The 26,286-nt window shown below is 33.4% G+C and overlaps 1 protein-coding gene and 1 non-coding gene across 2 annotated transcripts; one reads left to right on the top strand and one right to left on the bottom strand.

Moving 5' to 3' along the window:
• The first annotated feature begins 5,379 nt into the window (after window positions 1-5,379).
• Window positions 5,380-8,909, top strand: LOC107928764 (putative disease resistance protein RGA3). The gene is made up of 2 exons (XM_016860030.2): window positions 5,380-8,184; window positions 8,486-8,909. The coding sequence occupies exons 1-2, from the start codon at window positions 5,769-5,771 to the stop codon at window positions 8,509-8,511; spliced, it is 2,442 nt and encodes an 813-aa protein (XP_016715519.2). The 5' UTR covers window positions 5,380-5,768; the 3' UTR covers window positions 8,512-8,909.
• Window positions 8,910-20,039: 11,130 nt separating this feature from the next.
• On the bottom strand, window positions 20,040-20,146 carry LOC121223922 (small nucleolar RNA R71). Its single transcript, XR_005921388.1, has one exon. It is a non-coding gene; the product is annotated as a small nucleolar RNA R71 (small nucleolar RNA).
• Window positions 20,147-26,286: the final 6,140 nt, after the last annotated feature.

Genomic DNA, 26,286 nt, shown 5'->3' with positions numbered 1-26,286 from the left:
GACGTCTTCAAGATCCCGACTATACTTGATAATACTATATGAAAGAAAAAGAAATAAAAGAAATAAGCATAAAGCTTAGTAAGTTTACAAGTAAATAAATAACAACATTTATCATAAACAATTATATTCATAAATTTTTATTAAGCATTAAGATCTTTACTTTCTTCTTTACTTACTCTCTTACTCGTTTACTTACTTGCTTGCTTGCTTAACTTACTCCTTCGTTGCTGAAATTTCTTTTCTGAACTGATAACTGAGATACTCTTAATCTTATTAACTCACCTGAACTTGTCTATTAGGCTTTTACCTGAACTTTCATGTAACATCGTCTATTTATTAGCCAGTTGAATCACTTGGAATACTAAGGATACTCGGTCTCCTGTTTGAATATAACATGCCAAAGCTATGTCCGAGACAGTCTTACATGGGATGTTTCTTGTACTGCCAAAGCCATATCCCAGATATGGTCTTACATGAGAGTTCTAATATAGGTGCCTATGCCATGTCCCAGACATGGTCTTACGGGGGACCTTTCATCTCGGTGCCAACGCCATGTCCCAGACATGGTCTTACATGGGACCTCTTATCTCGGTGCCAACGCCATGTCCCAGACATGGTCTTATATGAGACCTCTCATCTCGGTGCCAACGCCATGTCCCAGACATGGTCTTACATGGGACCTCTCATAATCTCAATGATGCCAATGCCATGTCCCAGACATAGTCTTACATGGGATCTCTTTACCCAAATGTCATGACATTTGTATCCAATACATTCCTCATGTTTCAACAGGGCCTTTTAACACTGATTCTCTGTCATCTCATACTTGAGTTAACATTAGATATTTTCATGAAATAAATACATAATTGCTGAAAAATAACAACATTAATAATAATTATCAAAATATTGCATTTATTTACTGTAAACTTACCTCGGTACAAAATATGATCAAACCTAGCACTTTAGTCCTCAACCTTTTTCTTTCCCCGGTCTAACTCCGAACTTTGTTCTTCTTGATAATCGAGCTTGGAAGCTTGAAAAACCCTAGCCATGGTTTCCCCTTGTGAAATTCGGCCATGGGGTTGAAGATGGGCAAAAATTGGCTTTTAATTTTGTTTTTAATTCATTTTAATAACTAAATGACCAAAATGCCCTTAATGAAAAACTTTGGAAACATGCCTAACCATGTCCATTTTTGTCTACCAACTTAACCAATGGTCTAATTACCATATAAGGACCTTCAATTTAAAATTTCATAACAATTGGACACCTTTAACATGTAGAACTCAACTTTTGCACTTTTTACAATTTAGTCCTTTTGACTAAATTGAGTGCCCAAACGTCGAAATTTTTGAACGAAATTTTTAAAAAATCATTCTGTGAAATTTTAGACCATAAAAATATAAGAAAAATTAATTTTTCCTCGTCGAATTTGTGATCCCGAAACCACTATTTCGACTAGGCCCAAAATCAGGATGTTACAGAAAAGTTACAAAATAGTCACTAACGCTATAAAAAAGTGACAAAATAGTCATTGATTAACAATTTCTATTAGGGTGTTAACGGGACCACTGATGTGGCAAGTTATCCAACTGATGTGGCAAGTTAACTTGCCATGTTGGTGAAGTGGCTGATAGGTCTTGGTTTGGGGCGGGTTTAGGGAAAAAAATTGAAGGGTTATGGGGTTTAGGTAAAAAATTAGAAATAGATTCCGATTAAGGGGATTTGGGGGGGGGGAAGATAATCAATTTGGGGAAATTTTGATTGTGATTTGGGTTGGTTTTGGTTTGAAACTGATTCGGGAATCGATTAAAAAAGTTGGTTTAGGGTTAGAAATAGATTCAATAATTGATTAACAGGGTATAAGGGTTTAGGGTACGATTGGTCTTTTTTGTTTAGGGAGAAAATAAGACGAAACCAGAAACCATTCAGTATTTTTGATTCTCAGCGACAATGGGCAACAGAAAAGAAGTTGCCAATGTTGTTACATCCACTTTAACGGGTAAGTTGTTATATTTAGTTTTTTATTTTTTGAATTTAGGGTTATTTCAATTTAGGGTTATTTAGGGTTATTTCGATTTCGATTTCAATTTTGATTTCGATTATGATTCTAATTTTGATTTCGATTTTGATTTTGATTTCAATTTTGAAACACTCACTGATTTTGATTTTGACTTTGATTTCAATTTTGATTTTGATTTTGATTTTGATTTTGATTTTGATTTCGATTTCGATTTCGATTTCGATTTTGATTTCGATTTCGATTTCGATTTCGATTTCGATTTCGATTTCGATTTAAGGTTATTTCAATTTTAGTTTTATTTGTTATTAATGTGCATGACATATTAGGGTTTGGTTATTAAAGTGAATGACATAGAATGTGTATTGTATGCTATGTGCATGATGTTTATTGTTTGTTTCTGCCATTGTATGAATGGCATTATCGAACTGATGTTTATTGTTTATATCTGCCATTGTTTGTATCCAAGTTGCTATAATGTGGCAATATCAAATTTGTTATTTACCTTCTATATTGTACTAGTTATTGTCTATTGTTGTCTGCCATGTGCATGACAAAAATGGTTGTGTTTGTATTAAATTATTTTTGTATTGGTTGTTGTCTGCCATGTGCATGACAGAAATGGTTGAGTTTGTATTAAATTATTTTGTATTGGTCATTTTCTGACAAAAATGGTTAAAGTGTTTGCCTATGTTGTCTGCCTTTATTGATGAGTAATTTGTTTGGTAGGTTTAATTGATGACAATTTTAATGAGAATGAAGAAGAAATTTCTGGTAGTGATATGTCTGGTAGTGATGCATTTGAAAGTGATGTGTCGAATAGGATAAGAGTTAATTTAGATGGTTTAAACATGGAAGATATAGAAGTAGGTTAACTGTGTGATAGTGATGATTCTGGGAGGTTAGATAGTGCACATGAATTTGACTCAGATGGCCAAAATTGGCCTGAGTTCAACCTAGAGAATGACATGAGTAATCTTAGACTTAAGGTTGGAATGTTATTTAAGTCTAAAGACAGTCTAAAAGAAGCTGTCAAGCAATATGGTAGGTTGAATAGTTATTTTATTAAGTTTCCCAAAAATGATTTAAAAAGGTTAAAGGTAGTCTGCAGTGAAAAATGTTCTTGGTTCATATGGGCCTCTAGACTAAACCCTAATGACCCTACTGACCAGACTTGACAAATTAGGAGTTCAAACCCTAACCATACTTGTTCTAAAGTCCATAAAAATAAGAATGTAACCTCAGCTTGGATAGGTGAACATTATAAAGAAAAATTCATTGTTGATCCTAATTATTCTCTGAAATCATTAGAACAAGATGTCAAAAGATATTTATGTTGCATAGTCTCACTAACAAAATGTAGGAAGGCTAAACTTAAAGCATTGGAATTAATTGAAGGAGCTCATAAGGCTCAATATGAGAAGATTTATGAGTATTTGTTGGAGGTTAGGACCTAAAATGAGGGAACAACAACAATCTGTTATCTGGATAACAGGTTGTTTCAAAGGATGTATGTCTGTCTGCAGGTATGCAAAAATGGCTATAAGGTTGGTTGTAGGAGGATAGTAGGTTTAGATGGATATTTCTTAAAGGGCTATTATGGTGGCTACTTGCTTGTAGTTGTTGGGATAGATGCAAATAATGGTACCAAGAAAAGGTCTTCCAAGAATAATTAGCACGACATGGTCAGCTTCACATTCTAAAATAAGAAAATATGCAGGAAAGATAAATTTATTTACCCTTACCAATATGTCTTCAATTTTACCTTCTAGATAGGCATAAAATCGATCAGCCAGTTGCAATGTAACCGTAGTAGGTCTCGCTTTCCCAATTCCTAACTTCCTGAAAATAAACATAGGCATCAAATTTATACTCACTCCTAAATCACATAATGCCTTACCTACATAATGGTTTCCAATTGCACGTTAGATAGTGAAACTTTCAGGATCTTTTAACTTCGGAGGTAATTTATTTATCAATATTGCTATGCACCCTTCAATGAGAGTAACAATATCAAATTCTCCCAATCTATATTTATTTACAAGTTTACTAGATTGAAATTTTATGATGTTCAAAAATTTATAGATCTCATGTCACATTTAGTAAAAATTTATGATACATGTATTGGGTGTACTAAATGTGTCCGAGCCTGCCCCACCGATGTGTGTGTTTCTTCGACAATATGTCCTTCATGGATTTTATGTAGTTGGGCATTTGCTCTAATGCTTCAACTAGCAGTATGTTGATATGAAGTTGTTTCAAGACATCTAAAAATCTTTTAAACTAAGTATCTTTCCTAGAATTATGAAATCGCTGAGGAAATGGTAGAGGTGGTCGTCTTTCAGGTTGCTGATACTATTTTGCTGTGGCATTTTTGTTGGTAGCCTGATCTGGTTCTACCACAACATTATTTTGCTTACCCTTTTCAAGTGCAGTATATTTTTCAGATGGCTCTAGGATCTTTACCTGGTCATGTCTTGAGTCGTCCTCTTCTGTTGCGACATTTTGAACAACATCATCTAACTAAGTCCCACTTCTGAGAGTAATAGCCTTGCATTGCTCCTTGTCTTATGTCCCCAAATTTTCAGTGTCACTGGGTAATGCTCCATACGGTCTTATGTTCCAAGCATTGGCTATCTGCCCCACTTGATTCTCAAGTGCTAGGAAGGATGCAGCCTAACTCTAGATCACAACATCATTCTTGGCCATATACTCCTTTAACAAAGCTTCCATAGAAGTAGATGATTACGCCTGACCATACTGATTATTTTGTCGGGGCATTGGTTGAATGTATCCTGGCGATACATTGTTGACATTTTGCATTGCGACAGTATTGAAATTTTCTACACTTTGATTATTCTAACTAAAATTTGGATGTTGTCTCCACCTCGAATTGTAGGTATTGGAGCATGGATTATTGTTTTGATTAGGGTTCCCCATATAGTATATTTACATTGGACTAGACAGACATTCATCAAACATGTGACTTTCACCACAATAAACACATGATTCAACTGCCTTTTATTTCCTGCATAATAGTTGAAGATTTCATGGTTTTAATTATATTAGCTAGAAAAGATACCTAGATTGTCAATGAAGTGATTGCATCGAGCTCAATGGTACCGACATATCTCTTACCCATCCCAACTCGTGTAGTCGGATACTGGTTATCATTGTTGACAATTTTTTTCCAAAATTTCGCATGCTTCATCATATGTCTTGTCCAACAAAATACCATTTTTCGAGACATCAACTACCATTCGTGTATGTGCATTTAGCTCGCATCAGATATTTCCTAATCAACTCCTTAAATATAACGTCTCATCTTCAAATTGCCGAAAATATGTAATATAGTTTCTCAACTTAGCATTTATAGTGGAGGATTATTCTGTAACAAAAATCTCTAACAAAGGTCATTCTATGATACCATTGTTCCTGACGATAAAGCATTTAATCATGCCCTGGAACGATCTCTTAAATATGGAAATAGCTTAAGGAACACCCTGTTGTTTGACCTAAATGTAGTCCCGGGGGGGGGGGGGGTTGTTACAGAGCCAAAAAATAAAAATAAAAATAAAAAATTATTGACTTCACACGGTACACGCCATCACTCAGATCCAGTGATTCTTACTGCTTTTGCAGTATCCATATCTCAAAATAAATTCTACGCAGTGTTTTAGTTACCCACTGAACGTCGACTGCAACTCTCTACTTTGTACTTCCTATATATCGATCAGTGTTTGAAGATATGGCGGAAGCGATTGTTTCGGCGATCTTGGAGCAGATGACTGCAATCACCATTGATAAAGCAATCGAAGCCTGGAGTCTGGTGCAAGGTGCTGAGAAAGAGGTGAAAAGACTTGAAACCAATTTTAAAGCACTCCGGTTGGAGCTTGAAGATGCAGAGGAGAAAGAATACGTGGACAAACGGGTTAAACATTGGTTAGACAAGTTCAGAGATGTTTCTTATGACATGGAAGATGTATTAGATGAGTGGGAAACTGCAGTTCAGCAGTTGCAAACAGATCCTTCTGGCTCTGCTTCTGTTCGTAAGTGGAAGGTATGCCCCTTTGTTTCATGCTTTTCTTCCGGTTCTCAAGTTGTCAGGCGTTATAATATTGCTACCAAAATAAAGAAAGTCAATGAAGAAGTAGATGAGACTGTTAAAGACAAAGTTAGGTTTGAGTTGATAAAAAGAAAAATCAAGCAACCCAAACGTCCAGAAACTACTTCTTTTGTGGATGTTTCAGAGTTAATTGGTCGAGATGCAATGAAAGAAGAGATAATCAGCATTTTGCTATGTGATTATAAGTGTAGAAATGTTCCCACTATCACTTTAGTAGGGATGGGAGGGATAGGGAAAACCGCTCTAGCCCAATTGATTTATAACGATCATAGAATTCAGACTCATTTCAGCAAAACAATCTGGGTTTGTGCGTCGGATCCCTTTGATCAAACCCAAATTGCAAGAGCAATTCTGGGTGATCTTGACCCTGATTCACTAATATCCCTCAAAACTCCAACATTGCAAAGTGTTTTAAGTAAAATAAGCGAAAGGCTTACAAGGGAGAAATTCCTGTTTGTTTTTGATGATGTGTGGACGGATCGTGATCAAGATTGGGAAACATTAAAAGTGGCTTTTAAATACGGCATGCCTGGGAGTTGTATTTTAGTGACTACTCGTAAGGAATCAGTTGCTAGGCGACTGGAGTCGCCTCATGTTGTTCCTCTACAACTTTTATCTGAGGAAATGTGTTGGTTGATACTTTCTCAAAAAGCATTTTCTGGAAGGAGCCAAGCGAGCCGTGAAATTTTGGAAGACATTGGAAGGGAGATTGCAAACAAGTGCAAAGGTTTACCCCTTGCAGCAAAAACTATTGGAGGTTTACTACAAGATAAAAAAGGAAGAGAAGAGTGGCAAGATGTTTTAAATAATGTGATCTGGAAATCAAGTTTTGCACATGAAATTTTTTCACCTCTATTATTGAGTTATCATGATTTGCCCTCACCCATAAGGCAATGTTTATCATATTGTGCAATCTTTCCTAATAGCTTTACAATTTATAAAGATGAATTGATCCAATGTTGGATGGCACAAGGTTATCTGAACTCTGATGGCAACAGAAGAAGAGAATTGAAAGGGGAAGATTACTTTAAGTACTTAGCCACTCGTTCTTTTTTCCAAGATTTTGAAAAAGATACTTCTGGCAGCATAATTTCTTGTAAGATGCATGACATGGTACATGAATTTGTTCAGTTTTTGACTGAACATAGATTTGTGACAGAAGTGGTGGCTAGAAATTCTACATTGGACTTATCTTCCAAAAGAGTTCGCCATTTGAGGTTGGAAATTCCAAGTTGGGACGCTTCTCCTTTGTCCACTTGCCTCATAGAGAAATTGCGAAGCCTTGTAGTAGTCTCCGATGGTTTATCATCCGGTGATGGCTTACAAGATTTGTTCAGCCGATCCAAGCTGCTAAGGTTCTTGGAGTTTGATTGGCTTCGTCTACGCCCTGAACAAATTGCTGGTGGCATGAAAAATTTGATTCACTTGAGGTACCTTAGCTTGATATCTTGCTCGGGGTTAGAAAATCTACCTGAATCAGTTTGTGAATTGATTAATTTACAATCTTTGAATCTTCGAGATTGCTTGGATCTTAAGAAACTGGCAGTTGGAATGGGGAAACTGATTAACTTGAGGTATCTTTGTATTAAGGAATGTCCTCGTCTGAGTTACTACCCTAAAGGGATACGTCATTTAACTTCTCTCACGAGATTAAGTGGTATCAGGATGAGAGTAGATCAAAGTGATGGTAATGAATTCAGTATTGGGGATCTCGAAAATTTAGACCTCCTGGGTGGAAGCCTTTGTGTTGAGTTGATAGGAGATGCACTAAATTGGGCTGAAGCTAATAGAGCCAAGCTTCACAATAAAATACATCTCAAGAGAACAGATATATGGATCTGCTCACCGAATATAAAGAAAGAAGAGGTACTTAAAGCTTTAAACCCACCATCCACCTTGCTTGTAGAATTGTTCGATTACCAGAAGTGGTTGCCCTTCAATGAAGCTCGCATTCAGAGGATGAAGATAAGGGAGAAACTTATAGTTGCTCGCATTGTGAGCAGAGCAGCTCTTAAATTTATAGCTGATTGTAGCTCCGGTGAGGAAAGCTCATTCTTCTCTTATGATTAATTATTTTTCACTCTACGAATTAAAATGAATTGAGATGAGAAATATTCAATAGAATATCTCACTTCTATAATATATCAAAACAAAAATTTTTGGTTTGCTCTACTATAAAACTTATTGTAGCTGGAATTAATATTCAATATGATGAACGGTAAAACAACTCTATTTCTCCACACTTATTCATGATCTCAAAAAACACTTTCTTCTTCAAAGTAGCAAAAAGTCTTATATTTATTTTAATTTATAATCCGAGACGACAATTTTTTTTGCAGGAAGTGGGAAGAGTACAAGTGATTGAAAAGAACCAAGAAACCAGGTAAAAACTTTGAAGATTTTGCTTCATCAAGTTCACCGTGAAATGGCAATTACTTTTCCATTACTCAAGAGTCATACTATGTGGTCCATGATAGTGAGTTTGACCAAATTGTCAACCGAGAGAGGTCGCCTTGATGCTAAAAAGTAGACATGAAGAAAGATATGTTCAATTCTAGGTATTTACAGTTCTATAGGGGAAGAAGGAAACAAATAATGTGTAGTTGTTCAAAAATCTGTAAGACTTTGTGTGCTTCCTGCCACTTTTAGATTGTGAAAGTATGGTTTCACCAACTTGGGTTAATTATTTATTTTTTAGTATAATATAGAGTAAAACATTATTTGTTGTTACATTTTGTATATTTGGAATTTAATCTCTCCCTACTTTTTGGATTTAAAAATTTAGATTCATTTGTTGTTACATTTTTTTTTCAATTAAATTTATCGGTGCAAAAATATTCATTTGATATTCATGTAACAAAAAAAAAAAACATTATATTCACTCACTGTAAGAGAACCGGATATAATCTCACTATCAACCATCTCTAGACACATATATAACCTTACCTTCCAGTATAAAAGCCCACAACAATAGTTGAAGAAGATTAATTTCCTTTTCCATATTGGAAACTTCTTCCTCCTAAACTTTCCCACCAAAGATCAACTCCGTTTCTAGTGGTTCTCCGCCCCACTCAGAGACCAACCACCATACAATCCACCACTTCTCCCTGTTAGAAGTAATATTTTTAATGTTTAAACTACATGGCCTGAAGTAATAATATTTTTAAATTTTAAATCACTTGCATTTTTAGTTGAAAAGGAAAATTCTCTCCATTTTATTTTTACATATATCACAAAGTTTAATTTTAGTAACGTATTGCTCTTATTAAAGTGTTGATTGATGAAGTTGCGTCATAAGGATATAGGAGTGGTGAAGTCTATATTAAGAAAGTACTTATTACATGTCTCCCGCCCAATCGAAGGGAATTTGTTAAAGACATATATAATGAATACATATATAATGCACGTTTTCAACTCTTTATTTTTTACTAGTAAATTACACGCCCATTCTAATTTTAAATTGTTTAAAGTTGAGTGGCTCTACTGTCAATATTTCAAACTCAAATTTACTATAAAAAAAATGTGTTTAATTTGTTGTTAGGAAATCACAAAATTCTTTTTTTAAATTTTCATTATTATTTCAATTCAAATTTTAATTACAGTTTGAAGTTTGTTTATTGTTTTAATATTTTAATTATCAAAATAATTAATATATTTTAATTAAGTATAATAATATTAATTTCATATTAATTACATGAAATAAAAATATTTTATTTGTTGAATTAAAAAAAACTTAACATTAAAATATATTAGTATAATCACGGGAGTTAGGTGAAACGATAAGGGTCTCTCCTATCTTAACTGGTGTTCGAGGGTTCGGTCCTCGTCTTGGGTATGGAGCAGTTTTAAAACTTGTGGATAGTATCTACCCCTTAATGGTCTTAGAAAATGCGAAAGATTAATTATTGGGTTCGCTTCGATAGATTCATTAAGAAATAACAAAAAATACTAATATATGTAAAATTACAAATATGAAAAAAATTACTAAATTATTCTATTTTATTTTTGAATTTTAAATATAAAAAATAATTTATTAAATCTTGAATAACATGTAAAGAAAAAATCCCATACCCATAACTTATATTTAAAAGTTAAATTCTTCTATTAACCCCTATATTACGAATAAGTTGTAAATTAAATCTTTATCTTTTAATTTGGTTAATTTTAGTTTTTATATTTTTTAAATTTAAAATGTTAGTCTTAATTCAAAAGATAATTGTTTATTAAGTTAAATTATGTTATTTTCAAAATTTCATACAATAAATGTATTATCACATTTGTAATATCACGTCTTCTTGTTTTTTCCACAAAATATGTAGAAAAGAAATCGAGTCACTTTAGTTCGTGAATTTAACGGCTACTATTTCAGTTATAATTAAAATTTCAAATTTTGAAAAGTATAAGAAACTAAAAATGATCATATTAAAAAATAAGAACTAAATTCACAACTTACACATAGTACGAGATTAATTATAAAATTTAACTTTAATGGATTTAAGTACTACCATTTAGGTTGAGACATAAATTTCAAAAGGGTAAACTACACCATTAGTCACTAAACTATGGGTGAGTTTTCATTTTAGTCACTTAGCTAAAAAAAAGTTATAATTTGGTCACTGAACTATTCAAAAGTTCTCATTTAAGTCATTGAGTTGTTAAAACCGATGCTATACGAATTTTTCTAGTTTGCACTGTCTACACTAATTAAAATCTATTTTTCCCCTTCCCTTTTACAATTCATTTTTTTCATGAAACAACGTTGACCATTAGATTGGCTTGGATCTAAGGTATGTTATTCTACTTGTCGATGGGTAGTGATCCACCATACCAATCATCAAATCATCACTTGGAGCTCACTAATGGAACTTAAAAAAAAAACTTAACAGCTCAATGACTTAAATAAAAACTTTTGAATAGTTCAGTAACTTAAATGAAAAATTTAAAATTACAAAAATTCAAATGAACTCAATTAGAGCACACCAATTAATAGAAGAATTTTTATTATGAACTTAGGCTCCGTTTGTTTTATTGAAAATGGCTTCAGAAAATGATTTCTAAAAAATGACTTACTTATCTGGAAAAACTAATATTTTTTTTGTGTTTGGATGAATCTGTGTAAAATATTTGTGTTGTTTGACAGATTTCTTGAAAATATTTCATAAAAGTTGTTTTTAATGAAACAAACATACATTTGAGATTTATGATAAAGAGTTTAAATGAAGTAGTGAATTGATTACAAAGTGATGTTAAGGTGAAATTATAGTAAATAATGAGTGTTCATGATGTTAATGATTAAATTGTAAACTTTGTAAAATTTATAATTGAAACAAAAGAAGTGATATGCATGAAAATTTGTTATGTGAAATAAGATATATAATGAATTATTTGATTAAAGGGCTTATATGATGAAAAATAAATTACATGGCAATGGGGACTAAATTGAAAATTGTAAAAAATTTAAGTATGAAACAATTTAATATGTGAATAAGAAAATTATGATAAAAGTTTAATGAATGTGTTATGAGATGATGAAATATGCATAAAGTATTGTAAAAGTGAAATTGTGGAAAAATATAAATTTTTTATTACGACAATGACTAAATTGTTAAACTTGAGATGGATGAAATAATAGAAGTGAAATACATAGAAATTTGATATGTGAAACAAAATATTGAGATAAATTATATGGTTAAAGTGTAACAAGAAAGAAAGTTGATTTAATATGATTAATTAGTAAATATTGAACTTTTATGACAAAAAGGGACTAAATTGAAAAGTTATGAAAGTTTATAAGAAAATATTTGATAAATGAATTTAGTAGAGAATGTAACATCTCAATGTTTTGACCTGATACTCAAGTCAGGTATGGGGGTGTTACAGTGAATAGAGTCTTATCAGTTTGAAAATGTCTTACGGAAAAAAATTAGTAAAATATTTTACGGGAATAAGGGGGTAATTTTACGTTGGCTGGAAAGCCTTTTACGTTGACTATCCTATTTTACATGAAACAAACATCGGAAAATATTAAAAACTTTTACCTTAAAATAAACAGAGCCTTAGTTGAAGAAGAATTGTGCTAATGGCCCGCAAAATAGCAAATTTCCATAATCCACTTCGTAGGAATGGGATATTAATAGTTGACAAATCAGGTCAATAGACTTTCCAATTTCCAGACATAAATTGAAATTCCCTTCTCAAGATTGCTAAGAAGTTCTTGGGAGCTTGAGTTTCTGATAATGCGTCATTAGTCACTAGCCCATTTAATTTCGTGGCTAATAGTTGTTGGATTTCATATGTTTTGGTACAATGTTATTTAATGCTTATCTTCTAGTAACTGTTGTGTTAATGGAGATGAAAACCATTCCAACTCCATGAGAGAGTTTCAAAACGATATGTTTTGACTATTTATGTTTGTCATAAATTGCATTAATCACTTTTCACAGCAAAAATTCAAGTTTCCAACACTGCCAATGGTTTAATTATCTTACACCTACCAATCTTCTTAACAGTGTGTAATCACTTACAATGATAGTTTTAAGAAAAGAAATGTTTCTGTCGAAAGCTGGCCAACCATGTAGCTGTTACTTTTTTGTTGCATGCTAAGTCTCCTCCATAGCATTTTGACTTGGTTTAGTTTTTGTTTAGTTTCCTTGTTATGTTATTTTGTTGAAAATGAACTTAGTTGTTAAATTTTTTTATGTAAATAGGTGATGATTAACAGAATCAGCACAAGTGCAAGTTAAGTTTTTCTTGTTTCCATGTTATTAGTGGGAGTAGTTGTGTGTTTGGTAGTGTTTTATCACTAAAATGTATTACTTTTCTAATTGAATGAAGTTGCTGATACTTTTCATGCTTTTTTGCTGCACTTTTCTGTTTTTGTTCTTTGTTTTTTGTTCTTCTTGGCTTAAAACACCAATAATTAGTACCTAGAGCAAACCATCTTTGAGGGTCATTGTTTATGTTTTTGAGTTTGTTGCCGAGAAAGATACGTTTTATCTTTTTTCTACTTTGTTGTTACTTGTATGTCTTCAACAAGCTTTTCACCACATCCACCTCTTGTCTTTACTGGTGAGAACTACCACATTTAGGTAGTCAAGATGAAGACTTATGTTCAAGCTTTTGATTTGTGGGAAGTTGTAAATGCTGACATCGAGCCACTAATATTGAGTGCAAATCCAATTATTGCTCATGATAAGTGCTAAAAATAACATGTTTTAATTTCATTCTTAATTCGTTTTTGGGTGATTATTTGATGTTAATGGTGAATTTTATGCTTCTAATATTTTAAATTCATGTTTTTATACTTAGGAGATCATTTGAGAGTAAAATAAATGAAAAACGAACAAAACCCGAAAAAGCAGAGCAAGCTGCAGGAGCCACATGGGCTATCAACACGAGCTGCCACACGGCTAAGTGGCAAGCCATGTCAATTTAGCAAATTGGCACTCTGAACTATGGGGAAACACATTTTTAGGTTTTTCTGGCATTTTAAGATGTATATATGACAAACATAAAAAGATAAGAGGGAGTCGTCATAGAATATTCAAGAAATAACTCATAAAACACCATTGAAGTCGATTTTGAATTAGATTTCCGCCAAGATTGAAGACTCTCAATTGTTTTCTCAAGAGATTATCATAAGTTTCTTTATTTCTTTCGGTTATATTGTGTCTTAAATGTTTTTTTTTATTTTCAAGCATGAACTAAAATTCTAAATACCCAGGGGAGATGAACCCTATGATGAATTATGTCATATGAATTTTATTTTATGCAATAACTACTTAGATCTTATTCTCAATTATGTGTGCTTAATTCTTGGTTTGGTATTTCTAGATTATTGATCCATGTTTGATGTGCTTAAATCAGAGGAGGAATAGACCCTGTTTAATAGTAGATATTGTGTAATTGACTGGAGTTGCATGCAATCTTAGAAATAGGACAACATAAATCTACCAGATTAGAGTCAAATCTAATAGGGAATCCATAGATCGAGTTAATGCAATAATAGGGGTTTTAATTAGAAAGAAATTTCAATTAATCAACCTAAAGTCAGTTGCTCTTATTCTCGAAAGAGATATTAGCATAATCTTGGGACTTCTACGGATCAAAATACTAAGTAAAGAAATTGCATAATTTAGATTGATAATGACAGATGAAATCTAGGTGAATTCTTTCTTGGATATTGTTTCGCTTCTTGGTTGTTAATTCTTTATTTGCTTGTTTTGTTCTTTGTCATGTTCATTAGTTAATTAAATTAGTTAATTTTATTTTTAATCAATCACTCAAATTTATCGGTTCAATAATAGAAAGATGGTAATTACTAGTGCTTTTAGTCTTCGTGAGAACGATATCTATGCTCACCGTACCTATACTATTAATTGATAGGTGCACTTGCTTTAGTCAGATTTTTTGGTTTCATAACTCATTAGCTCAATTAAGGCAACATAATGAGGAGTGTGCCAAAAAGCATAAAGTAATGTCATGCCTCCAAAATAATGTTTTAAATGTAATCTTTACCAGAATCATGGCATGTGAGACTCCCAAACAAGTTTAGGACAGACTGAAGGAGGAGTTTCAAGGCTTAGGCAAGACAAGGCAGGAACAACTCATAAAGGAGAGATTTTGAAAATTTGAAGATGAAAGAAGCTGAGATAGTGAAGGGAAAGACTCTATTTGAAGCTTGGTTTGGACAAAAACATTTTGTTTTTCATTTGAAAATATTTTGTTGTATCTGCTTTGCTCACATACCATTAGTGAAGAAGAGAAAACTAGAAAGAAGATCAAAGTCAGATATCTTTGTTGGATACAACAACAATAGAAAGGTTATAGGGTCTTTGATCCTTTTACAAGCAAGGTCATTGTAAGTAGAGATGTGAAGTTTAATGAAAGCAGAACATGGAAATGAGATGTGATTGAAGAAGAAATGCTCAAGCAAAGTGAGCTTGAATTGGACTTGCAATTTGAAGAAGATGAAGCACAAGTTAGTGAAGGGTTTGATCACTTTCCAGTTAGTGGTACCAAGCCTATTACTGAAGTTTATCAAAGATGTAACTTAGCAATATTGGAGCCAGTTAGTTTTGAAAAAACAAAACAAGAAATTAATTGGAGGGAAGCCATGAAGGATGAAATCGACATGATTAACAAGAATCAGATATGATAACTTGTAGATAGACCAATTCACAAGAAGATCATTGGGGTCCAATGGGTAATCAAACTAAAATGAATCCTGATGGTTCAGTCAACAAATTGTAGGTTAGGCTGAATTCAAAGGGATTTAATCAGTAGTATGGTGTAGACTATGGTGAAACCTTTGCACCAGTGGCAATGTTAGACAAAATTAGGTTGTTGCTTACTCTTGCAGCTCAAAAAGGATGAAAGATACATCAACTATATGTAAAGTCAACCTTCTTAAATGACTTTCTAAAGGAGGAAATTTATGTTGATCAGCCTCAAGGCTTTGTTGTAGCTGAAACTGAGATTAAAGTTTACAGATTGAAGAGGGCCTTATATGGCCTAAAATAGGCTCCAAGAGCCTGGTATGAAAGAATTGAAAATCATCTAGCATGATTGGGATTTGAAAGAAGCACAAGTGAGCCAACCTTGCATGTGAAGAAAGTTGAGAAAGAAACATTGCTGGTAGTGTATTGTATGTTAATGATTTACTAGTGATTGACAACAACATTGTGTTAGTTGTCAAGTTTAAAAAGCAGATGCAACAAGTATTGAGATGTCAGAATTAGGGGAGATGACATATATCCTTGGCATAAAAGTGTTGCAGATTGATCAAATAATTTTCATAAGTCAAATGACTTTTGCTTGAAGATCCTGAACAGATATTGTATGGAGAATTGTAAACCAACAAGCACTTCCATTGCTCAAGGAGAGAAGCTCACCAATAAGGGAGACTTTGAAAGGGTGAATGAAACAAGCTACAAGAGCTTAGTTGGACGCATGTTATATTTGACAACATCCAGACCTGATATTATGTTTGATGTAAGTCTTTTGTCAAGGTTCATACATTGCAGCAATGTGACTTATTACAAAACAACTGAGAGAGTTTTGAGGTATGTGAAAGGAACACTCAACTTTGGGGGTTAAATTCATGAAAATTGATGAAGTTAAGCTGATTGGTTACACAAATAGTGACTGGGTAGGATCAATTGAAGATATGAAAAACACCTCAGGTTGTTTTTTCACTTTAAGCTCAAGTGTTCTCTGTTGGAGCTTAAAGAAGTAACAATCGGTGGATCAATCAACAGCTAAAATAGAGTATGTTGTAGTTGCTGCAACTGTCAACCATGCCATTTGGTTAAGGTAACTTTTGATTGATTTGAACTTGAGCCAAGAGGAAACAACAAAGATTAAAATGATAATCAATTTGCTGTTGCAATTGCAAAGAATCTAGTGTTTAAAAACAAAACAAAACTCTTTAAGATCAAATATCACTCTGTAAAGGAAGTGGAGCAATCAAAAGAGATAAAATTGATTCATTGTAGTTTTGAAGATCAGCTTGCAAATATTGTAACAAAGACTTTTGGGACTACCATGTTTGAAAAATTAAGGAATGATATTGGTATTTACAGTATGGAGGCCAAGGAGGAGTGTTGAAAGCTGGCCAACCATGCAGTTATTACTTTTCTGTTGCATGCTAAGTCAGCTCGATAACATGCTGACTTGGTTCAATTTTTGTTTAGTTCTCTTGTTATGTTATTCTATAGAAAATAAACTTATTTTTTCATTTCTTTTATGTAATTAGGTGCTGATTGACATAATTACCTTGAGTGCAAGTTAAGTTTTTCTTGTTTTTATGTCATTAGTAGGATTGGTATTACTTTTCTAATTTAATGAAGTAGCTGATATTTTTCATGCTTCTTTGCTGCACTTTTCTAATTTTGTTCTATGTTCTTCTTGGCTTAAAACACCAACAATTTCAATTACCCCAAGTTCTAGAAACTACATATAAATAGGTGATGACATTGTCTGTGTCTGTTAAGTGAAAATATAAATACCCTCTTTCTATTTAATTTCAAGAATGTGTTCAATAACTAAACTCATACGGGTGCAACAGTAGTCTGACACAATATTATTTGTAATATCCCTAAATTGGGTCTAGTAGTTTCGGGTATAATTTTCGGGTTTTGAGTGTGAAACTAGGAATTTATAGGGTTTCTAGTAATTTTTAATTTAATTTAGGAAGTTAATTTCATCTAAAATCGATTAAAACAATAATCTAGAAAATTTTAAAAAATGTTTTCAAAAAATTAATTTAAAATATTTTAAATAATTATTAGTGAAAATAATCAATTTGGGTTGAAAAAGAATTTTAAAATAATTTTTATTGGGGGTATTGAGTAAAATTTAAATATTAATTAAATAGGATTTAATTGTAAAACAAAGGAAAATTTAAAGTATTTATATGACAAGTATACCTTAAAATTCTGAATTTTGGAGGGAAATGATTAAATGGTAAAATAAGGGAAATGTTGGAGTGGCCATTAGGCAAATTTCTCAATTTTTTAATTTCTGGGTGGGTGGTTTCAATTTTAAAACTAATGTATCTAGCCCACTTTTTACACATTTTGCATTAGATTAGAGAGCTTTAAAATTTATTTTCTGTGCATGATTTTAAAGATCTATCATTAGAGAAAATAAATCAGTTTCCTTGTCAAAATACTCTTTCAATTTACCTGCAATTATTCTCAAAAGTAGCAAAAAATATTTTAAATTTCTCAAGTTTCTTCAATCAAGATTTTCAATCAACGAATTTAGAGTGAATCAAAGGTAATCTTCAATCCTAAACTTGTTTTTATGATGATTAGAAACATTTTTACATGATTTGAGAGTCAATGAAATGATTTTTATCAATGTCATCTTCTTCCAAGAACACTGATAAGCCATAAAAGTAAGATATTTTTAATCCTATTCTTGATGCGTTTTTGGATGATTAATTATGTAAATTAGTGAATTTGAAGCTTCTAATCCTTTAAATTCATGTCTTTATACTTAGGAGAATATTTGAGAGCAAAAGGAGCGAAAAATGAGCCAAAATCAAACAAATAGAGCTGCTTCCAATATCCATACGGCCTGGGCATTTCCACACGGGCTGGCCACACGCTCGTCTGAGCCATATGGGTTGGCCACATGCCCATGTGCCAGCCCGTTTCGATATTGCACCTTGCTTCCTAAATATGCAAAAAAATCTAATTTTTAGGCTTTCTGAGCATTCTAAAGTCTATAAATACCAATTAGAAGAAGACCTAAGGGGGCACTCAGGGGAAGATTGAAGAAAAGACTCAAAGAACGCCATCAGAATCAACTCGGAAGCGGATTTTCTTCAAGATTGAAGATCTCTATTTAATTTCCTTCGAAGTTTTATTGAGTTTCTTTATGTCTTGTTGCTATCCTAATTTTGAGATTTTTTATTCCAGATTATGAACTAAATTCCCTATATACCTAGGGAAGATGAAACCTATGATGAATCTTATTATTTGATTTCCAATTTACATGATAAATACTTGGTCCTTGTTTTCAATTATGTATGCTTATTTCATGTTTTAATATTTTTACGATATTAATTCATGTTTAATATGCTTATTTCAGTGGAGCAAAAGTCCCTGTTTAAGAGTAGATCTAGCATAATTGAGTGGATTTGCATGCAATCCTAGAAATAGAACGACATAAATCTACTATATTAGAGTCAAATCTAATAGGGGAATCCATAGATCGAGTTAATGTGACAATATAGGTTTGACTTAGAAAGAGATTTCAATTAATCAACCTAGAGTCAGTTGTTCTTACTCTCAAAAAAGATATTAATATAATTTAGGGATTCTTACATATCAAGACACAAGTGAATAAATCTTTTAATTCAGATTCATAATAATAGGTGAAGTCTAGGTGGATTCTTTCCTGGGTATTGTTTATCTCATTGATTATCTTCGATTATTTTCCTATTTCATTCTCTGTTGCGTTCTTAGTTAGATTAGTTTAGTAATTTTAGATTAAAAACAATCACTCCAATTTGTTGGTTAAATAATAGAAAAAAGGTAATTATTAGTATTTTTAGTCTTCGTGGACACGATATTCCATACTCACCATAACTATACTATTGTTCGATAGGTGCGCTTGCCTTTGTCGTAATTATAGTTAGTTTAGTGACTATCAAGTTTTTGGCGCCGTTACCAGGGACTAAAATATTAGGAACACTTGATTTTTATTAATTTAGCCATTTATTTTTATTGAATTTTATTTTTTTTTAGTTTAATTTTTGTTTTCTATTTTTTCTTTTATTTGCTTCTAGCAGGTCCTTTTAGTTTATGACTAGAAGAAACCTGTCGAAACCATTATTGTTTAATAGAAAAATTGAAAGTATGGCTCATAGAAATTGTAGAGAAGCAAGGCAGAGTTGACAGAGTATAGTTGACGAGCAAGAGGCCATTTTTGTTATTGAGGAGATGGGTGATAATCAAAATAATCAGCTACTTGCTGTGGTTGCTGCAGATCTTGTAAATCCAAATCTTTCTCCTCGTACTATGTACGATTATGCCAAGCCCACTCTAACTGGGGTTGAATCTAGTATTGTGAGACCTACTATTGCTGCAAATAATTTTGAACTGAAGTCGAACACTATTCAGATGGTACAACAATTTGTTTAGTTTGATGGTTTGCAAGACGGAGATCCAAATACTTATTTGGCTAATTTTTTTGGAAGTCTGTGATACTTTCAAGATAAATGACATTTCTGGAGACGCCATTCGCCTACGGTTATTTACCTTCTTGTTGAGGAACAAAGCTAAACAATGGTTGAATTCTTAACCACGAGGTTTTATCACTACATGGGATCAAATGACTGAGAAATTCTTACTAAAGTACTTTACACTGGTTAAGACAGCTAAGTTGAGGAATGATATCTCTTCATTCGTTCAGATTAACTTAGAGACCCTATATGATTCATGAGAGAGGTATAAGGACTTATTGAGACGGTGCCCTCATGATGGGTTACCTCTATGGCTACAGTTTCAGACCTTCTACAACGGTTTGAACACTTAACAATAAAACACCCGAAGCGGCTTATGAATTTATAGAGGAGATGGCATTGAATAATTATTAGTGGAAAGTCATGAGGATGAAGTCGATGAAAGCAGCCGATGTTTTCAACTTAGATGCCGTCACCACATTATCAAATTAGGTAGAACTATTAAATAAGAAAATTGATGGTTTATGTGTTTCTACGTAGGTACGTCTGGTGATGAAATGCGATACGAATGGAGGAGGAATGAACAATCCAGAATATTTACCCTACATTCCTAGCATAGAGAACGAACAAATCAACTATATGGGTAATAATTCTAGGCCTCAAAATAATCCTTACAGTAACACCTATAATGCAGGTTGGAGGAACCATCCCAATTTTTATTGGGGTGATCAAGGAAATCAAAGAGCACAACTCCATCCAGGCTTCCAACAATAACCTTACCAATAAGAGAAGAAGCTGAATCTTAAGGAGATGTTGACGAAGTTTATCTCAGTGTCGGAAATCCACTTTCAAAACACTGAAGTAGCACTTAAAAATCAACAAACATCAATTCAAGGGATCGAGAACCAAATAGGTCAACTTGCTAAGCTATTCTTAGAAAGACCACAAGGTAGCTTGCCTAGTAATACCGAAACTAACCCAAGAGAGCAGCTTCATGCAATTACCGTTTGAGAAGAAGCAGGGTTGGTTGAATCTGAATCAGAACTGAGGCAAGAAAGTATGGTAAGTAACAGTAAGCTTGAGGTAAGCCAGAATGAACAAAAACTGATTGGTAAAAAATATAAACCTCGAGTTTCATATCCTAACGCGACGAAGAAAGACCACACAAATGAAGAATTTGGTAAATTTCTTAAACTTCTAAAATAATTACATATTAACTTACTGTTTATTAAAGTTATTTCGTAGATGCCCAATTCCGTTAAAATTTTAAAGGAGCTTTTGGCAAACAAGAGGAAGTTAGATGATTCGTCGCATGTGGAGCTAAATGTAGTTTGCTCAGCCATTTTGCAAAATAAACTACCCAACAAATTGAAAGATCCAGGGAGTTTTACTATTCCTTGTTTAATTGGTAGTTTGAATATTAATAATGCTTTGGCCTGATTTAGGGTGAGTATAAATGTCATCCCCTATAAAATGTTTAAACAATTAGGTCTTGGGAAATCCAAACAAACTAGGATGATTATTTAATTAGCAGATAAACCATTAGATTTCCTAGAGGTATTATTTAAGATGTTCTCGTAAAAATGGATAAATTCATATTCCCAATTGATTTCGTTATTTTAGACATGGATGAGGGTAATGAAGTACCTTTAATTTTAGGAAGATCATTTTTAGCAACTACAAGAACTATTATTGATGTTGGTACATGTGAGTTAGTACTTCGTGTAGGTGACAAAACGATTACTCTCCAAGTTCATGATTCTGTTAAGACATCTAATGATCGAGATGATTTTGCAAGTGATGTTAATATGAGTAACCATGTGGCTGAAACTTCTTTGCAGGAAACCCTTCGAAAAAATGTGATGGAGCCACGTTCCAGTCCATGTGACAGAAACAGAACGACTCATGATGAACGGATGTTGCAAATTGATGAACTAGATGAATGGTGAACACATGTTAATGAGAAAACACAAAAACACGATGAAGAGTTAAGGAGACACCATGATAAGAATGTGGATGGAACAAAACAATTTAATGTTGGAGACAAGGTACTTTTAGATAAAACGGATCGTCGAATTGCCACTTCAGAGCTTGAAGCAAACGGATCAAATCCCTTTACGGTACAAAATGTCTTCCCATACTGTACAGTTAAGGTAACTCATTCTGAATTTCGCACATTTAAGGTAAATAGTACTTGACTTAAACCTTATGTTGATAATAGAATTGATAACGAGAAAGAGGAGTTTCGACTCCTCGAACCATCGTGACCGTGCAAATGCAGAGTAGGTCGAGCATAGACTTTAAATAAGAGCTTCTCGGGAGGCAACCCGAGTGTTGACACTGCTAATTATTTTAATTTTATTTCATGTTATTTTTAAAACTAATTAATTTTTAAAATTAAAAAAAAATGTGTTTTTGAGCCACACTACCTGGACACACAGGCATGTCACAGGTCGTGTGCACTAAAAGGGGTTCGATAGTAAGTTACACGGCCTGGACACATGGGCATGTCCTTGGTCGTGTGAAACCTGGAGCTAATTTTTTAATTTTTAAATCAAGTTAATGAGTTACACGGGCAAGGCACATGACCATGTGTGAGACACGGTCGAGTCACACGGACGTGTGGGCTTTCACACGGGCGTGTGACACGGCTATGTAGCCCAACACGGGCCCTTACACGACCGTGTCTCCCTTTTTAACCCTCAAACCCTAACTTCTTTTTACTTTCATCTTCCCCAAATTACCAACAAACCCTAGCCACCGTTCCTACCCTTTTCACCCTTTTAGGGCCACCGCCATTAACCCTCGTCGCTTGTGCCTCCCTTCTTTCCCATTGCAACCGTCCCTCTCCCTGATTTCCCCTTATGCGCATACCCCTTTCCACCACCAACGCACGTCTCGACCCACTAGCTTTCCCATAATCAGCACCTCCCCCTCATTCACACACCTACGCGCACAACCCGACCCGACCCGACCCACCACCATGCCACTGTCCTTTCCTCGTAGCCACCACCACTATTTGTCCACTCTTTATTTTTATTTTATTTATTTGATTAATATTCGTACTTTTTTATCCTTTATTTTTATTTTATTCCTCTTTTCTTGCTATTATTATTATTTATTTGTTTTATTCTGCTTTAACTTTAGTTTTTCTTTTAAGTTTTCTTTATTATTTCGTTGTATTTTATTATATTTTGTTCAAGGTTTTGCTACTACATTTTGTTTTGTTCCATTTATGAATATATCGTTTAGTCTAAAAAAATTTGATTCAGTAGTTATTTTTAATTTAGTTTGATTTTTATAGCCCTCTTATTATTTTTAGTACCATGATTCTTGATTGGTTAAAACTACGTCTTATGTCTTTTGATATCTCCAAATTCTAGTTCTTGTTTATAGTCTGTTCACCATCGATTTCTTTAATTTGTTTAGTTACTGATGTTACCTTTGAGTATAGCATAAGATATAGGTTTCCTTCTATTATGTTCGGTTCATCCATTTGTTTCGTTTTGTTTTAATACTTGACTGTTTGATTTTCTTACAGATTCATCATGAAGAACACTCATAGCAAGTCCAAGGTTGCTATCCCCGCTTCAAAAAAGCGGAAGACCCCTAGTGCACCCTCCTCATCGAGCGCTTCCACCGAGACCCGCCACCCTTATCTTTGATTTTTAGTGGGTCCTCAAGAGGAATTATTTCAGCTACTTCGATTGTGACCACTCGACTTAGACCGATGTATTGATTGGGCCACTTTGGAGCAGGTCTACCTCGATGATCTTGTTTGAGCCTTTATTGTCACAACTCTATGGAACCGGTTCATCTTTATCATCGGGCCCACATACATGGAGCTAACTTTGGAGTTCTGCTCGACATTTACACTCCATCACTTTTAGACTCGGTGGCCTGGTGCGCCATATGAGTGTCCCTGAGTTCGGCACTACTTTGGGATTATATACTGAGGAGTTTATGAGTGCCAAGAACTTTCTCTGCCTACACCGACACATCCAGTACCGCCATCGAGTTGTTGGGCAGATCTTACGGTGAGTATGACACTTTATGATGCGAGTTGCTCGAAGGTAACTTCTCTCCTTTCGGCTTTACGATATATTCATGCCATTTTAGCTCATGCTCTGACCACTAAGAGAGAGAGCACCAGAGTCGTCAGTATTATCGATGCCTATTTTCTATAGAGTATGGCTACTGGGCATATTTTTTATTTAACATACTTTGTTGCCCTCACTTTCCGCCATCAGAAAGATCGCAATAGGAAGGGTCCTATCTATTTAGGCCCTTATGTGACTCGACTAGCTCGACACTTCGGTCTTCTTGACACACTGGAGTAGTCCTCTACACTTACACTCGCCGACTTGATGTCTCCACAGAGAATATCGAGCATGACCCATATGAGGATGATCGAGCGACTTCGTGGAGTTGATCCCTCTCAGTACCGATTATTTCATTTTGACTCTCAGAATGAACCCGAGAACTTCATTGATGATGTCCCTTTCCATCACGAAGTCCCATCTCATCCTCCACCTTTGCATCACCATCATGTGTCTTCTGCTGCTACGTTAGAGGACCTCTCTGAGTGGTTCACTCACTTCGAGCAACATTGCTTTCAGAGGTTTGACAGTATTGACGTGATATTACAGTAGATCTGTCAGCATCTCCATATCTCTTCCTCAGCGCTGACGACTAACGACATCGACGCTTCTGATGATGAGGACCATTAAGTTTATTTGTTTTATTTTTATTTTTATTTTTCTTCTTATGTTTATTGTTATTTTCTTAGACTTATCTCATTTTTTATCTTTTGAACTATATTTTTTTATGGTTGTTTTTATTCGAGTAGTAACTCCTTAATCTTCTTCACTATTTGTGTTTATTTTCTTATTAGTTTGCTCGGAATCATGCACTACATCCAGATTTGTCTACACTTTCGCTTTTCACCATTCTGACAATTTCATCCAATATTCAAGGCAGATTCAGTTTTCTTCCTCTCTTATGGTATTATGCTTCTACTATGATTATATCTGTTTGTACATCTTATGTGTGGGGAGGTTATTTATATAATTATTAGAAAATCCCTGAATTATGTCTTGTGTTTAAGTAATTTTCTCATAATTCTATTAGAATGAATTTTTATCGATTTGTGATTTTTGTTGATGTGTTTTAGATTAATTTGTCGATAATTGTGTATTAGTTGATTTAAACTTTAAGACATGAGAGAATCAAGCATGATAAGTTTTTTTTTAGAATTAAAAATTTTAGGTTGTTTCTCTAAATTGAAGTATTATCTTGAAGTTTGAAATTTGAAAGATTGACATCAAAAACCATGATTTTTTTGTGAGATTTTGAGCCTTTAGAGCATACATTTTTCTTGCTCATTTTATTATTGGTTATGAGTGTGTCGATTTGATTTGTTATTCTAGAACTTGCTTTGATTATGCATGTCTAGATCACACGTTTGATTTGATATGCTGAGATGATAAAGGCACTTAGGTTTTAACTCGTTTATCCCATAAAAAAGCCTACCTACATAAATAACCCTTAGTGAACCCCGTTGAGCCTAACACACCGTTTCTTGATTTACCTATTAATGTTCACCCGTAACTCATTTTTTTGTTCGTTGAGAATTTTTCCCGTTTTATTGACTCTCTTTTTGTCGAGATTTCATTTGGTTAGTTGTCTAACTAATCTCATTTGTTTAATTTGCTAAATTATTTCTTATTGTAAAAAAAATAGAAAATATAAAAAAATTGATTATTATTTAGTTCTATGATTAAGCTTGATCAGTTAAATTCATATTTAGAGAAGAAGCACATTTTCTTATTCTTGAATATTTCTTGATTTATGCACTTGTTTTTAATTCAACATTTGTTATTTTTTAGTTTGGTAATGTATCAATTCAATCTTGATTTTAACCATCTTTTTCGGCCTTTCTCCACACCCTGAACCTAAGCCCTATTACAACCTCTTAAAGACCTTTTGATTTGTGTATCATATCATTTTATAGTTGTGGAGATTTAATTTTCATGCAAGCATATGGTAATGACTTTTTCATGTTTGACTATTGAGTGCTTATTATTGAACCTTAAACATTTTGAGTGATTTGAGTGAATATTTAGTGAGGATGTCGATTCTTGTCAATTTTGAATTAAAGGTAATTACTTAGATAAGGGAAAATACCTATGTTTTCATGCTTTAAAAATGTTCGACTTGGATTGTTTGAATCTTTAGTGATGTTTTAGTTGAATTATCAATGTATGATTATTTGTGAATTATGACGAAACATCATTGATGAGAATTATAAGTTGAGAAAGATTAATTTTAATTGAAAGTTGAGGATTTTGCTTGAGGACAAGCAACGCTTAAGTGTGGGGATATTTGATAAGCCATATAAGTAACATAGTTTTAATCCCATTCTTGATGTGTTTTTGGATGATT

The sequence above is a fragment of the Gossypium hirsutum genome, chromosome D11 (genome assembly GCF_007990345.1).
Source record: "Gossypium hirsutum isolate 1008001.06 chromosome D11, Gossypium_hirsutum_v2.1, whole genome shotgun sequence".
In the NCBI taxonomy this organism is placed as follows: domain Eukaryota; kingdom Viridiplantae; phylum Streptophyta; class Magnoliopsida; order Malvales; family Malvaceae; genus Gossypium; species Gossypium hirsutum.
This window is presented reverse-complemented; position numbering and strand designations above follow the sequence as displayed.

What these genes read in the sequence shown, in the direction of transcription:
- LOC107928764 (XM_016860030.2), top strand. Translation starts at nt 5,769, where the DNA reads ATGGCGGAAGCGATTGTTTCGGCGATCTTGGAGCAGATGACTGCAATC. An exon ending in TATAGCTGATTGTAGCTCCG is followed by an intron (nt 8,185 to 8,485) that starts GTGAGGAAAGCT and finishes TTTTTTTTGCAG; the next exon opens with GAAGTGGGAAGAGTACAAGT.